Genomic DNA, 16,143 nt, shown 5'->3' on the forward strand with positions numbered 1-16,143 from the left:
TAAACAGGGCCACAGTTACATTGTTGAACTGTCCATATAAAGGACTCTAAACAAATTCATTCAGTCAAAGCTAAGTAAGAATGGACTGGGATTTTTGGCTCACAGAGTTTGCCAAATCCCTAAAATCAAAACGTCTTTGAACCATGGATTCAATGAGTCTGTTCACCCTTTTGCTGACCCTGCCCACCCGAGTCCTAACGACTTGGTCAGTCTCTGGGGGATGACACATGTCCATATTAGCATCTGAATTTACAGGAAGAACCTCTGTGTCCTCACTGTCTGTAGCTTTTCTTCTGCCACATGACTGTCAGCATGTTCACCTGAGAGTTTCTACACACTTTGAGGCGTCACAAGACTCCGGTTGGATAAGCCTGGTTCTGACATGTCTTGATCCAGAGAAACATTGCTGTCACAGTTTGTCGATTTACTTATCTCCCGTGCATTATCTCCATTATCCAAACTTCTCTTTTCTGAAACATCAGGCCTTGTGTTTCCTCTGCTCCGACAACAGTGACCTCATCCTGAGCTGTTCCAAAAGGTAGAAAGTTGATGTCCAGTATCAGGTTCCTGTGCACAATTTTTTTGTTACCTTGTTTGTCTTCCAACTTGTATGTGTGAGTTTGAAGATTCCTGTCAACAACTGTGTAAACTGTAGCACTCCACTTGTCAGATAACTTTTTATTACCTCTTTCACCCTTGTTGGCTACCAAGACTGTCTCCAATGTTCAAATCAGTACCTTTGTCCAAGCCTAGCACCAAACTAGTGGCATGGCAGGGGCATTACACTTTTTCAACACTGCCTCTTTATCTTGTTCTTCAACAGCATGTGCTTGAGCTATCCTAGCTCCCTCATACAGATGTGACATGAGTGTGTTAGCATAGTTCTTGTAATCAGTAGTCACGGGATCACACAACACCTGTTTGAAGATCACATCCACAGGGAGCCTCGGGATCCGACCAAACATGAGTTGGAATGGAGCAAATCCTGTAGTTTCGTGAACTGTTGCATTATATGCAAAAGTCAATGTTTGTATTTGTTCAGGCCATTTGTTCTTCTCTCTAAGTGGCAATGATCTGAGCATGCTGCCAAGTGTGCGATTGAACCTCTCGGTGCCCCCATTTCCCATGGGATGGTATGCAGTAGTGTGAGACTTAGATACTCCCGCCAGTCGAAGCAGTTCAGCAATGAGCTCACTTTCAAAGTTTGCTCCCTGATCCGAATGGATTTGTTCAGGAAATCCATACACACAAAATACACGGTCCCACAACTTTTTAGCAACCTGCTTTGCTGTTTGATTGGTGCATGGAAATGCGTGGGCTAGCTTTGTGAAATGGTCGGTCAGGACAAGCACATCCACTGAGTTTTGCTTTTTATCTTACGCACTCCAGAAGTCTCAACACACCAGCTCCATTGGGGCAAAGGTTCTTATGCTTTTAAGAGGGTCTTGAGCACAAGGTTCTGGTGTTTTGGCAAGAATCCACCTCTGGCAACACTTTACATACTCCTTCACATCAGTATCCATCTTCGGCCAGAAGAATCTGTCTTGCCAGGTGAAGTGTCCGTGCCTGCCCCTGATGTCCTGCCATGTCATGAATGCCTTGCAAGGCTCTTTCCTTGAGGCTATCAGGTAGAACAAACTGATGTATTTTCTGTTTGCTGAGGGGATCTCAAGTGACTCTATAGAGGATCCCATTTTCAATCTTGACTCTCCCACTGCTTAATGATCACCATAGCTCCTATGTCGAGTCCTGTTCTTTCACCTCTGGATGGACGTCTCTCTCGGATAAAGAATGGCAAGATTTTGGAAACATCAGGGTCAAGCTTTTGGGCATGTTGTAATTCATCCAAAGTGAACACAGGGAGGGAATCTTGCCCTGGTACACCCAAATCTTGGACAGACTGAATTAGTGCCACCGCACGAGTCTCAGCAACCAAATCCCACTGGTCATGCATCTCCAGAAGAACCTTGACTGAAAAGAGAAAGGTGCCAGCTTCGCAACCCAACGCTGCTCACAAGCATCAAGTTTTGGCTTTGTCATGATGTAGGTGAGCGGATTGTTATCAATCCACACTGTGAATGTTTGACCTCTTAACCAATGACTGAACTTCTCACATATACTCCATTTCAAAGCCAAAAATTCAAACCTGTGAGTGGGGTATTTCTTTTGAGAGTTACTCAGCATCTTGCTGGCAAATGCAATGGGGTGAGCTTTCTCTTCTCCAGCTGGAACTTGAGACAAGACAGCTCCAAGTCCATCCAGTGAAGCATCAATAGACAAAATCAGAGGCTGTGAGAAATCTGGGTGTGCAAGAACAACACAATTCAACAGCTTTTCTTTGAGACTTAAAAAGGCTGTTTCACACTCCTCTGTCCAGTCAGATGGTCTCAGTTTCCTGTAAGAACCAGCAGTTGTTGTTTTGGTTTTGCCCTTCCTCTTCTGTCCAGCGGTTAGAGCAAACAGGGGCTTGGCCACAGATGAACAACTCGGAATGAAATGTTGGTAATAAAACACCATACCAAGGAAGGACTTTATCCTCTTGACTGAAGGAGTGCATCCATCATCCTCCATCAGGTCAGCTGTTGTCATCCATGTAATGACTTCAACCTTTCCAGGGTCGACAGACACTCCATGACCATCTATGATGTGTCCCAGAAATTTCACTGATGATCTCATAAAGTGACATTTCTTGGGACTCAACTTGAGATTGTGCAGGCGAAGGAGTTGGAACACAACCTCTAACCTCTCCAGAGACTCTTTTTCACTCGAAGCAAAAACAAGGAGATCGTCCAGGTACCACAACAAACTGCTAAAGTTCAGATCTCCAAATATGCTGAGCATCATCCTCATGAAGGAGGCAGGGCTGTTACACAGGCCTTGGGGCATTCTATTATATTCGTACAACCCCATAGGAGTTGTGAATGTTGTGTATTTCTTGTCCTCCTCCGCCATAGGAATGTTGTAAAATCCTGACGTCAAATCCATAGTGCTGAAGTAAGTGTTGCCTCCAAGAGCGGCTAAGCAGTTGGACTGGTGTGGAAGTGGGTGCGCGTCTTTGAATGTCCTTGCATTTAACCACCTGAAGTCTGTGCATATCCTCAGACTGCCATCCTTCTTCCAGACCAGCACAAGAGGAGAGGCATATTCACTCACAGATTTCTTTATTATCTCCTGTTCTTCAGGGACACATCTGCCAACTTGCCGTTTCTTTTCAGCATAATGGCCTTGTCTGACAAGTTAGCGACTTTTAAAGGGACCCACCTATCTCCCCATAAAGGAGTGATAATGCGAGCAACCATGATGTTACGAGGCATCGACTTAGATGAGGTTGGTTCGGTGATCACAGTACTCCCTGGAGACATAGGAATCTTATGTGGCAGCTTACCCCACACCAGATGTTCAGTCCTTGCCAGCAGGGTGACTGACTGTTGTAGTTTGACTGTGCCCACCTTCTCTGGGAGTTCTTCACCTCTCCACTGAGAAGTGCTTGCCATCATATCGAGAAACTGCTGACATTCTGGGAGAAGACTGGGACTGGACACCAGACACCAATAATTATTGGTTATTTTCAGCTGATGCATGAGGAATCTTATGACATTTGTGCCAATGATTAAATCGTGCCTTTGGCCTGGCACTACTAACACAGGGACAACACAGGTCTCGCCATACAGTTTCATTTCCACCTCAGACATGCAGCAGGGTTTGCTGAGTGTCCCTCCACAACCAATGAGAACAATTTCTTGAGAGAGGGGAACAGGTTCAGAAAGTGAGTTCTGACTCAGCATCATTTGTTCCACCTTCTCACTCAGCCCCACCTTCTGGGGGTCTTATGGCTGAAGTCACTAATTTAATGATTTTGATATGTCTTCCTTTTCTGGTATTAATTATTCATTTTTTGTGTTCATGTTATATGTCTGTTGACAATGATACAAATCGGATCAAAGACGCAGTATTTCGACACGATGATTCAGCCATTGACCGTGTACTGTGTTGCTTTTTAAAAGTGAAAATTTTAGCAATAAGATATTTTATGAAACTTTGTTATACATCTCTTGTTTGTTGTAAATTTTATGACCTTTGACTATCTTATGTCTTGAAGTAAGAGATGTATAAGAAATAAGAGAATAATTAAGTCAATTATTCTTGACTTAATGTAATGTTCTGATAGTTGATTCTATGTTGCATGACTTTGTGTTTTTGTGTTTTTTTTATGATGTAAAGCACTTTGAAATGCCTTGCTGCTGCAATCAAAAAATTTTGATTGATTGATTGAGAAGCCAACTGGGTCAAAATCAAATTCCTCAACCTGACCCCTATCATGGTCAAAGGACTATCAATGCACTACAAATGGCCACACCATGTTATCAATGCCAATATGAAGATCAGTAATTACTGAAAATATAGTCTGAGTTTCTCTATAAATTGCGTAACCCAAATGTTAAAACTCTTATATTTGACATGGGGCTTTACATTTCTGTTCAGTGTATTAACAATTCCTCAGGGAACTGTCCTCACTCGAGGCTCTGCTGTGTCCAACAGGGATCATCATGAAGCACCAGAATGATTATAGCAGCAGCCAAAGGATGGCGCTGACATCTTCTGCTGTGGTCCAAAGTGATGGGAAGCAGCAGATGATCAGAGCCCATGGTGAGTCCTCCTCAGGTCCTCGGTCCATCCTACAGTCTGTCCTCTGGTCTCTTGAGTCAGGACCATCCTCGTTTTTCATCAGTTTGACCCTCTGAGCTCATGAAGGCGTTATTGAGTTTCCCAGGCAACTAAGAACATCGATTAGAAGTAATTTATTGACAGTGCAATAATTATTCTTAACCAAACTTAATAACATTTAGCTTTAGCATGCTAAGTGTTTTACTCGATGAACAAATTGTTGATATTATGATTCTATGAATGTGTTTTATTGTTTAAAAGTCAAATGAATATTTCCACCTTGATAGACTAAATAGTTTAATCTTATTTTTTCCTGCCAACAAAAAAAGTCTCAGAATAATCAATATAGCCCCATAAAGCAAAAATGTGAATTTTTGCTGGTGTTTGTTAAACAACCAGATTCGTTATTCTACTGTTAACCTAATTAATTTATTTGACTTTTGCTCAGTTAAGTTTCTTATGCATAGATTGTAAATGGGTTTTATTATAGTTTATGTTGCTTTTCATGTCTCCTCATTTCTTTTATTCCTTATATAATTAGTGGAGATGTTTAGGTATTTTTGCTTTATTCATTCTAATTCTTACGAATGCTCAAAATCTTGTCTTGGAACAAAATATAATATAAACTAGAATAGTTTAGTAGTGAATTTATTATGTTGTTGCACCTATGACAGAAAATATTAATGCTAATATTTGTTTATGTTTTAATAACAGTAGAATTTGAATGTATAAATCAGGTATAAACCACTATCAGGTGTTGTTTAGATCATTAAATTAACTCTACATCCTTAAAAAAATAAAAAAGCTATGGTGATCTTTTTAGATAATTTATCTTTTACAGTGCCAGTAATTCCGGAATTAATACTAAATAATAAAGATTTTGTGGTACAGTATTCTACGGTGGCCGACAGGTGCAAATGCGCAGCAAAAGAGAAAACATGCAAACAAAAGAAAAGACACACGCACAAATTAAATGCGGCAAACAAAAAGCAAATAAAATGCAGCAAACAAAAAGTGTTGAAAACGGAAGTGCTCCAGACCACTAGGGGGAGTCTAACAAAAAATAGCTGTGTCCGAATTCAGGCTCTGCATCCTTTCAAGGGCTCTGAGAAACTGATCCTTCGAAGCATAGACATAATAAAAGAGTACACCCTCCCCCCCACGATTGGCTGCTCCGGCGCAAATACACTTTGCTTTGCTCAACCAAAACAGCAGAAGATGCCTTCAGCACTGCGGAATATTGTTGATCGGATCGACGGACTACTGACGTGAGGGCTCGACAGACTTTTCGCAAGTAAGATGGACATATTACTGTGTATTTTTGTGATTAGAATATTACTATACTGTATTTATGTCCACTGGCGAAATACCAGCTAATGCTAGCTATAGTGCTTGGTGTTCAGCCCCCGCTCTGACAGCTAACCGAGATTCCGTAAATCTTAAAATGTTTCAGTCATTCTCCAACATTTAGATTATCTGATACAAGAGCCTACTATAGAAATGAAACAATATTATAAAAATCATAACATTCACCAGCAAAGTTTACACAGATGACAATGGCTATTATTTAATTATTTAACTCAGTCAACGTAAGATAACTCAAAAATGTCCCGTTTTTGTTTTGAAGGTTTCCTACGAAGTGAGGAAGAAGGGAGAGACAGATTCACTGCACAGCACGGATGAATCTCGTATCGGATTTTGGACCCAATCTCAGCTGCTGAATCACTCTTAAACCAGAACTCGTAGGTTGGAAAACATTATATATTTATAAAAAAATAAAAAAAATTCCCCTCTCACCCTCCGTGGGTGGTCTCTTTCATCCTCTGAGCTCGGGTCCTCTACCAGAGGCCTGGGAGCTTGAGGTTCTCCAGTATCTTGGCTGTGCCTAGAACTGCACATTTCTGGACTGAGATGTCTGATGTTGTTCCTGGGATCTGTTTGAGCCACTGCTCCAGTTTGGGGGTGACTGCCCCGAGGGCCTCGATGACCACAGGCACCACTGTGGTCTTCACCTTCCAGGCCTTCTCCAGTTCCTCTCTGAGGCCCTGGTGTTTCTCCAGTTGCTCCTTTTTCCTGATGTTGTGGTCACTTGGTATTGCTACATCCACCACAACGGCTTTCCTCTGTTCTTTATCCACCACCACAATGTCCGGTTGGTTCTCCATTACCATCTTGTCTGTCTGGATCTGGAAGTCCCACAGGATCTTAGCTCGGTCATTCTCCACCACCTTTGGGGGTGTCCCCCACTTTGACCTCGGGGCTTCCAGTCCATATTCTGCACAGATGTTCCTGTACACTATGCCCGCCACTTGGTTATGTCGTTCCATGTACGCTGTCCCTGCCAGCATCTTGCACCCTGCTGTTATGTGCTGGACTGTCTCAGAGGCCTCCTTGCACAACCTACACCTTGGGTCTTGTCTGGTGTGGTAGATCTGAGCCTCTATTGCTCTGGTGTTTAGGGCCTGTTCCTGGGCGGCCAGGATGAGGGCCTCTGTGCTGTCCTTGAGTCCAGCTTTCTCCAGCCATTGGTAGGATTTCCTGATATCAGCCACTTCAGTTATTTGTCGGTGGTACATCCCATGCAGGGGCTTGTCCTCCCATGATGGTTCCTCCAGCACCTCGTCCTCTGTTCCCCATTGCCTGAGACATTCGCTGAGCACATCGTCCGTTGAGGCTTTGTCCTTGATGTATTTATGGATCTTGGATGTTTCATCCTGGACAGTGGCTCTCACACTCACTAGTCCTCTGCCTCCTTCCTTACGGCTCGTGTACAGTCTCAGGGTGCTGGATTTGGGGTGGAACCCTCCATGCATGGTTAGTAGCTTCCGAGTCTTGACATCCGTGGCCTTCATCTCTTCCATTGGCCAGCTAATTATTCCGGCAGGGTATCTGATTACTGGCAAGGCATAGCTGTTTATTGCACGGATCTTGTTCTTGCCATTGAACTGGCTTGCCTTATTCGTTGGAGGTATTTGGCTGTGGCTCCTGTCCTTGTGACCTCATCGAGGTTGCCATTTGCTTGCTGTATTCCCAGGTACTTGTAGCTGTGCTCTATGTCTGCTATTGTTCCTTCTGGGAGTGAGACCCCTTCTGTGCGGACGACCTTCCCTCTCTTTGTAACCATCCGGCCACACTTCTCTAGTCCGAATGACATCCCAATGTCAGTGCTGTAGATCCTGGTGGTGTGGATCAGTGAGTCGATGTCTCGCTCGTTCTTGGCGTACAGCTTGATGTCATCCATGTAGAGGAGGTGACTGATTGTGGCCCCATTCTTAAGTCGGTATCCGTAGCCAGTCTTGTTGATGATTTGGCTGAGGGGGTTCAGGCCTATGCAGAACAGCAGTGGGGACAGAGCATCTCCTTGGTATATGCCACATTTGATGGACACTTGTGCAAGCGGTTTGCAGTTGGCTTCAAGGGTGGTTTTCCACAGCCCCATCGAGTTTGCAATGAAGGCTCTTAGAGTCCTATTGATGTTGTACATCTCTAAGCATTCAATGATCCAGGTGTGTGGCATTGAGTCATAGGCTTTCTTGTAATCAATCCAAGCGGTGCACAAGTTGGTGTGTCGGGTTTTGCAGTCTCGGGCGACTGTGTGGTCTACAAGGAGTTGGTGTTTGGCTCCTCTACTATTTATGCCGATGCCCTTCTGTGCCGTGCTCATGTATTTATCCATGTGTCCGCTTATCTTAGCCGCTATGATGCCTGACATGAGCTTCCATGTTGTAGAGAGACAGGTTATTGGCCGATAGTTGGATGGGACTGAACCCTTTGAGGGATCCTTCTGGATCAGGATTGTGCGCCCTTCAGTTAACCATTCAGGGTGAGTCCCATTTTGTAGCAGCTGGTTCAGTTGAGCTGCCAGTCGCTCATGGAGGGCAGTGAGTTTCTTTAGCCAGTAGGCATGGATCATGTCAGGCCCTGGTGCTGTCCAGTTTTTCATACCCGAGACTCTTTCTTGGACATCTGCCACAGTGATGGTTACCGGGGCTTGTTCAGGGAGGTTGCTGTGGTCCTCTCGTAGAGAGGTTAGCCACTGTGCATTGCTGTTGTGGGACGCCTCCCTTTCCCATATGCCTTTCCAGTATTGTTCAGTCTCCAGCCTTGGTGGGTCTGCTCTGTTGTTAGTACCCTGCCATTGAGAGTACACTTTAGCTGGTTGGGTGGAGAAGAGCCGGTTGATCCTCCTGGCTTCATTCTCTCTTGTGTATCTCTTTAGGCGGCTTGCCAAGGCTTGGAGTCTTTGTTTGGCAGTTTCGAGTGCTTCAGGTATGGGCATCTGGCTGTACTTCTTGGGTACTGGTCTTTTCATTGCACCCCTTAGGAGCTCTGACAGCTGGCTCACTTCCCTCCTTGTTATCTTGATCTTAGCCTCTAACCGTCTTTTTCCATGATGGATATTGGGTCTCATGGTTGCTCTTATAGCCGAGCATTTCAAGGATCACTGATGCTGAGTTGTATATCAGCTCATTGGTTTCTGTTATGGTGTTGGTAGGGATTGTTCTCAATGCTGCATTCACATCTTCAATGAGACTTTCTGATGGTACTTCACTCAGCCGTTGTAATTGGCGTCGGGGTTGCCTGGTGTTCATTCGGGCCACGATTCTCTCTCTCAGGTCAGTTGCTGTCTCGTTCAGCTTTGATAGTTCGTTCATTACTGGGGCTGCATACCCAGTCTCGGGGTGGGGAGTTGTAGTTAACTCCCCCCTGACCTTACATCCGGGCTCCTCCCTCTTGTCGTAGCATTTGTGTTGTACCTCGTCAATCTCAAGTTGTGATAGCAGTTGCCGTTCGCGGATGTTGGAACACTGAGCTACTAGTTGTTTGGCAGTCATTGTAGACTGTGGGTGTCGAAGTAACCATTCCACCCTCAGTCTTTGCATGTAGCCCCTCTGACTAGGGTTACTTGAGTAGTAGCATTCCAACAGATCCATGTTTTCATCTCTCGCCCATTTCCATCTTGTTCCAGTAGCCCATTTTTCATCAAGGTGCTCTGGTTCCCCAGCACCTGACGCAGACCTTGTTTGGCCGGGCGACGTCTGAGCCGGCATGTCATGCTTATCAATGTCTCTCATGGTATGAGGTAGGCTATATAGCTCCAAGCAACCGTGACAACGTGAAGCACAGAGCAGCGAAGGAAAAAAAACGGACTCAGTTGTTTTTTACTCTTTATTTCTGTATTATTCTTCACCTTTTGTAATAAAGGTTGTTCCATAGTAAAAAGAAAATCTGTCTGATTCTAAAATGTTCAATGTATATGTAGGGAAGTGCTTGAATGTGTCGGCGCATGTCAGTGTTGGATTTGCTCTTTGTGTTGTGGAGCTTTGTGGAGTATGTCCTCTGAAGGACACCGTACTTGGCATTCGTTAGTGTGCGCTGGTAATACAACGGCCAGTTTCTGCTCTGCATTCTAAAGGTAGGCAATACTGACCGCCAGCTCCTCAATGTAACAAAATGTTACTTTTAATGTTCAGCTAGTTAGTTTTGTATCATTGTTAGCTTTGTATCATTTTGTCTTCTTTTCTTCTTTTTTATATATATATTCTGCATCTGTAAATCAAAAAAAAAGAACTGCGTGAATGAAAGTTGACAAGCAGTTTCTGCTCTGCATTCTAAAGGGCGAAGCCGCATCGCTGTCAGGTGGTCCGAATAAACGGTCACAACCACGATCCCAAACCGCAGTGTGTGTCAGAGTCTTGTTTCCTTCCGACGAAAACCTTAAAGAGTACACAACGCAGAGTCCAGGGAACAACGAGGACTCGACTCTCACAGCCAAGGGTTACATATACAAGGGATATTATTCATTTTCAAATACTCTCCAGATCTCAGATAGTAAGACATTACAGTTAAATAAACTATGTTTGAAGGCTTAACTTTAATCAGTCAAACCCATTTGCTCAGGAATAAATTAAATACTTTATTAATATCTACATGGAGCGCCCGGCCAGCTGACAGCTTGCGAGTGAAGCTGGCTGTTAATGCAGCGGGAGAAGACATCTCCGAAAACGTCGGAGCAATATTGGAAGTAGGTGATTTATTAATGAACCGAGCAGATATTTCAGATCTACACATCTACATTCTCGCCTAAAAACATTGTAAAAAATAATTTTGTGTAATTTTAAGTGTAATACAGCAAAAATTATTTTGTCGCCATTGCTGCTTTTCTGAACACCCGCTTTAAAGGATGCAGAGCCTGAATTCGGACACAGCTATTTTTTGTTAGACTCCCCCTAGTGGTCTGGAGCACTTCCGTTTTCAACACTTTTTGTTTGCTGCATTTCATTCGGGGGTGTTTTCTTTTTTGTTTGCTGCATTTCATTCGGGGGTGTTTTCTTTTTTGTTTGCGTCTCTCTTTTTGTTTGCTGCATTTCATTCGGGGGTGTTTTCTTTTTTGTTTGCTGCATTTTATTTGCTTTTTGTTTGCCACATTTAATTTGTGCGCGTGTCTTTTCTTTTGTTTGCATGTTTTCTCTTTTGCTGCGCATTTGCACCTGTCGGCCACCGTAGTATTCTCATTAAGTAATTTAATTATATTAGGTGTGTTACCACCCCCACCCCACTAGAGGCAGCAGTAGAACCGAAAAGATGCAACTAAGGAGCAGATTTAGAAGTACACAGAAAACTACAGAATTTAAAAACTGTGAGCTGCGCTGAAGTAAATAAGAGAGAGAAGTTCAAATACATGCTGAGAGTGAAACTCCTTCCTAAAGGTTAAAATATATCAGATTTAAAAAGAAAATAAAAACAGGAGACTGCAGATAATATAGGAAATGGTGCCCCCTTCACTTCCGGAGTAGAGTGGTCCCATTTCCAAATATGGTATGAGACTGCCCCGCCCCTTCCTGTTTCCCGGAGCCAGGTGTGCTTGGTTTCTGAGAGCCAGCTGCTATATTCCTGTTAGTTTGCTTTAGCGCCTGTAAAGTTGCCAGCAGCTCCATTAGCCGCTGTAAAATATACACGAATATGAGTAAAACAAGTTTCTCTTTGGTTTATTTTAGCTTGTTAAATAACTACAAACTAAATATGTTAGTTACCGAACAAAAGTTTGAATGAAAAGTTTAGTTTTTCTGTTCATATACTTACCATGTGGATGCTTGTAGAGTGTTGGCTTTAGAGGAGACAATAGATTTAATTTTGTTTGCTGATGTGTTATTATTTTGAAAATGGATGCAGTATGTGTTACTGTAGGAAGGTGTAGGAAGAAAGACCAAATAAACACTCCAAGGTTTCCCACAACTCAGCAGCCCGAATCGGGCTGCATGGGACACCAGAATCACAACCGAGCCTGCAGGGGGTCCTCCCCACCTAACAGCTACTCGACCTGGCGCTCCAACCGGATGCTGCCAACAGCTCCAGCAGCATTGATGTTCACCCTCTGGTCCAAAGAGCCAAGACACTGCAGGTTGTTTGTCATGGAGGCGATGGGGGGCGCAGGGCATGCGCAGTCCCATTACGGCACATTTCCATGCAGCGTTGCAGGAAGAACAGACCGCAGCCTGTGGCAGGCAGCTGCACTGGTAGAAGATTTAAACTGGGATCACACTCAGCATAGTCCATGGGCCAGACCTTTTTTTTTGCCTATTTCAGGGTGGCACAGTCTATCAATATTCTTTGAAAAGATACATGTCTCTAGTTAATATTTTTGGTATGATAGCCCTTCCAAAATGGTAGCTGAGTCATAGTTATCAGCTAATGAAGTGAACAACCCCCATGGAAAAATTCTGGTTTTTGAGACTGGTGTATGCCTGGTTTAGGCTCCTGGTATGGGCATTTGTCAAAGGCCTATATTACAGTGTTTGGTATCATCTTGTAGTGGCATTGTATGTCAAACCAAACATCCAATAAAAGTTCCACCAAGCCACTACTAAGGCACTGGGGTCAAGTTTCTCGACGCAGGCAAAAGAAGGTTCAATGTCCAAACTTGTTGGTTGTTTCTTGATGATTTATTTTCCTGTTTTTTGAACACAATTACAGAGATCAAACTTTCCTTTGTTCTCTACCTCTCTTGCTCTGGTAAACACCATATAGGCCCCAAACCCAAATGTCTGCTTGTCCTTTACCAGGCACCTACATTTATAGAAAGTGGACTGACCCACATTACTTCCTGTTTAAACTTAGAAAAAGAAATAAAAAATACAAAATAAAAAAATAAAGTCAACAGTAATTAACCTACAAATAAACTATGTAAATAATACAAAAACAGAAATTTAAGAGTAAACTAACAAAATTCAAATTGATAAAGTAATAAAGGAAAAAATAGCTCCAACACATCTTAAAGGGTTCACACTGTCTCGGTCTCAGGCGCTGAGAATCGGGATTTTATTTCAAGACCAGTCAAGACCGCAACTGTGGAAATATCACTAAACTTTCAGCATACTGTCCAGTTTATTTGTTAACATCTTTGTTTTAAGTAGATGCAAAACGCACCGATTAAAATCCAAGCAATAACGTGACTTACCAATTACGTGTTTCTGTTACTTCCCCCTCCCCACCTTTCACTCGCACCCGGAGCTCCAGACATGCGCAATGGTTTCCTCTGAGCGGTAGAAGATGTCTGTCTGATCGTCAGTAATAGCGCTGCATAAATCATAAGAAATCTGATGGCCACAGCTATGGACCCACCGTTTCACAGACGGTGGGGACAACATCTAACTTTTTTCGTCACTTAGAAAAGTAGCTCAAAGAAGGTTAGCTCCATTGACGTGATGTTAGCAAAGCTAGCTGTACAGAGACACATAAGCATTTGTGATGAAAAACAGTTGTCACTCACTGCGCTGAATTATTTTGTGGAGGTGTTGACTAACTGCAGTGTTTTTCAACCACTGTGCTGCGGCACACTAGTGTACCGTGAGTGATCGTCAGGTGTGCCGTGGAAATTATCCAATTTCCACGGCACACTAGTCATTGACAATAGTCATTTTCCGGACTATAAACTGCTACTTCTTTCCTACACTTTGAACATGCGGCTTTTCTGTGGATTTTTCTTCTACCACCAGGGGGCTCTTTAGCAGGAAGTGAATCATTGGAAGTCAAAATTGGAAATCAAAGAAGAACGCCCTAATTTTCATTTAGAACAAGCACTTGCTAGCAGCAGGCACGACTGAGAAATGTTTTCAAACTCATGATGCAGCTTCTAAGTTGAGGAGTATCGATCTGACAGAACAGGAGGGAAATAAAGCCGCTGCACGTAAACTCGGCGTGAACAAAACCGGATTAGGAGACGGAGAACTGTGTCCTTAATATATCCAGCAGTTATTAGGATGCAGCCCTCTGCTGCCCTCTGCTGGTCCTTATGGGAAACCGAGAGCGGCAGAGATGCCAGCGGCCTTTAGGCCGGTGCGGCTGATATATGCAAGTTTCTGTAAGTTTCCAGGGGGGGGAAGGTTAAAAAAATGTGAAGGTACGGTTTATAGCATGGTGCGCTCATAGTCCGGAAAATACGGCAATTGGTCTTAAAAGATTTTTTGAAAACGAATTAATTATCTGCAAATGATGTCATCTTTGAGTGTCTCTGCTGTAGTAGTGACTAGCGGCGTAATCATGTAATTTTTTTTACCACTAGATGGCAGTAGGTACAGAGCATTTCACATTAAAACAAGAGAATTACTACATTCATGCATCACACCACAGTGTTGTGGCTGTTCAGGTGTTCAGGTGTATTTCTGAAGTGGACATGTTAAGTGCAATTTGAAATAAGAAATGTAAAATATAATAAAAATACATTTTTGTGTTTATTTGATTTCTATTCAAGACACTTTGAGAAGAATGACTATATATGTAATATAGGCGGCTGCAGAGTATCTTTGTTTACATTTTTGGTTGGTGGTGTGGCTCATGATTTTTTCAATTAAAACAATGTACCTTGGCTAATAAAAGGTTGAAAAACACTGGACTAGTGTCCAAAAGTCTGCAAAATAGTGATGTGAAATTCACGAACGATCTGATTCTTCTGAACGGCTCTTTACTAAGAAGATCGGACTGGAGCCTCACTGAGAGCCATTCTTTGTTCTTGTAATGCTCTGGTACTCTGCAGTAGCTATCATTATGTTATTTAATTATATACAATGATATTTATTTAATTAGCAAATAAATAAATCACAAGAACGAAAGAGCACAGAGAGCATGCACATTGTTCTTCGTTTTCGTTCAAAGTGGCAGCTATAATGATTGCCATGGTGTCAGACTGCCTGGCTTCATGTAGCTGTGGAGAGGGTGAGAACAGTCATGGTGAGCTCCTTGTGCTTCGTTACTTCTTGCTTGTTTCTCCTTGGTCAGTGTTCATAGTTGAGTGTTATTTACTATCAGGACGTTGACTTAATTGCTATGTTTAATGGTGCAGAGAGTGGTGGTTTCTGACATGAGCATTATTAGCAAACACACAGGGTGTTACCTATTTAGGGATGGCAAGAGACCTCTGCGGATTGTGGCACAGAAATGGTATTGGTTAAATTTATTTCAGCTCTAAGTATTTAATATCTAGGTGTTTTTATCTAGGTGTTTTTATGGGAATGTGGATCTTTCAGATCAATTTGAGAAGTAATTTTGATCATATTTAACATTTTTTCATGTCATGTAGCGCGGGGCGCTGGTCTTGGTCTTGACTAGGTCTCGGACCCTAAAAGTCTTGGTCTTGTCTCGGTCTCGGGTTAGGTGGTCTTGACTACAATCCTGCCATTTGCCATCGGATGGCCAATCGGGAGCCGTTGGCCATCAGACGGCCAATCAAGAGCCATTAGACATCGGACGGCCAATCGGGAGCCATTAGTTGTTTGGCCATCGGACGGCCGATCAAGAGCCGTTGGCCATCGGACGGCCAATTGGGAGCTGTTAGCCGGTGGAGGCTAACCTGTCCTCTGTACTCCAGGTTGCCTGATGCTGCTCGCCTGGATGACCTTGTGTCCGGTGGGGATGATGGTGGCTCGGTACCTGAGAAGATCCAGTCAGGTCCAGATGTTTGGCAAAGATCTGTGGTTTGTGGTGAGTTTCCGTGTGCGGCTGGGTTCTGACCCACAGAGGCCCTCAAGGGACCTGGCACCATGCCATCTCCATGACAACATGGATATTCCCACAGATCCACGTCTCCGTGATGAGCTTCACCGTGGCAACCACCATCATCGCCTTCATCCTCGCCTTCTCATACCTTGGCGGCTGGGAATATGTAAGTGGAGTGTTGCCTCCTGCTGGTTCTGATCCATTAGACCAGAACCAGTATTCTGACTATCAGTGCTACCTCGTCAGATTTTCCTACGATAGCACGGATAGATAGCTAAGTCTATCAGTCAGTGCTATGCGTACAAAACTCCTACCGTCATGTTTACAAACAGAAAACTACAGCGGGTTGTTAATGTTAAATATATTGGATAGCATTATTTGAGTGACTGAAGTTTTATTGGAATTAAAGACAAATACAGATCATCGCAACTCTTTTGCGCATTAATACGTTGTATGACAAACTTTATTAAATGCAGTCACAATGTG

At 43.3% G+C, this 16,143-nt stretch overlaps 1 protein-coding gene across 2 annotated transcripts in view; it reads left to right on the forward strand.

Annotated features, from left to right (window-relative positions):
- The window catches only part of LOC106910514 (ferric reductase 1-like), a 38,824-nt gene that overhangs the window by 15,601 nt on the left and 7,080 nt on the right, over nucleotides 1-16,143 (forward strand). For both annotated transcript variants that reach the window (XM_088011285.1, XM_088011286.1), the window contains exons 8-10: nucleotides 4,540-4,647; nucleotides 15,530-15,642; nucleotides 15,737-15,823. In XM_088011285.1, the coding sequence (XP_087867411.1) occupies nucleotides 4,540-4,647; nucleotides 15,530-15,642; nucleotides 15,737-15,823 (308 nt within the window). The remainder of the gene's footprint in view (nucleotides 1-4,539; nucleotides 4,648-15,529; nucleotides 15,643-15,736; nucleotides 15,824-16,143) is intronic.

This window comes from Poecilia mexicana, unplaced genomic scaffold, assembly GCF_051168715.1.
Source record: "Poecilia mexicana isolate PSO_F unplaced genomic scaffold, ASM5116871v1 scaffold_12, whole genome shotgun sequence".
Taxonomy (NCBI): domain Eukaryota; kingdom Metazoa; phylum Chordata; class Actinopteri; order Cyprinodontiformes; family Poeciliidae; genus Poecilia; species Poecilia mexicana.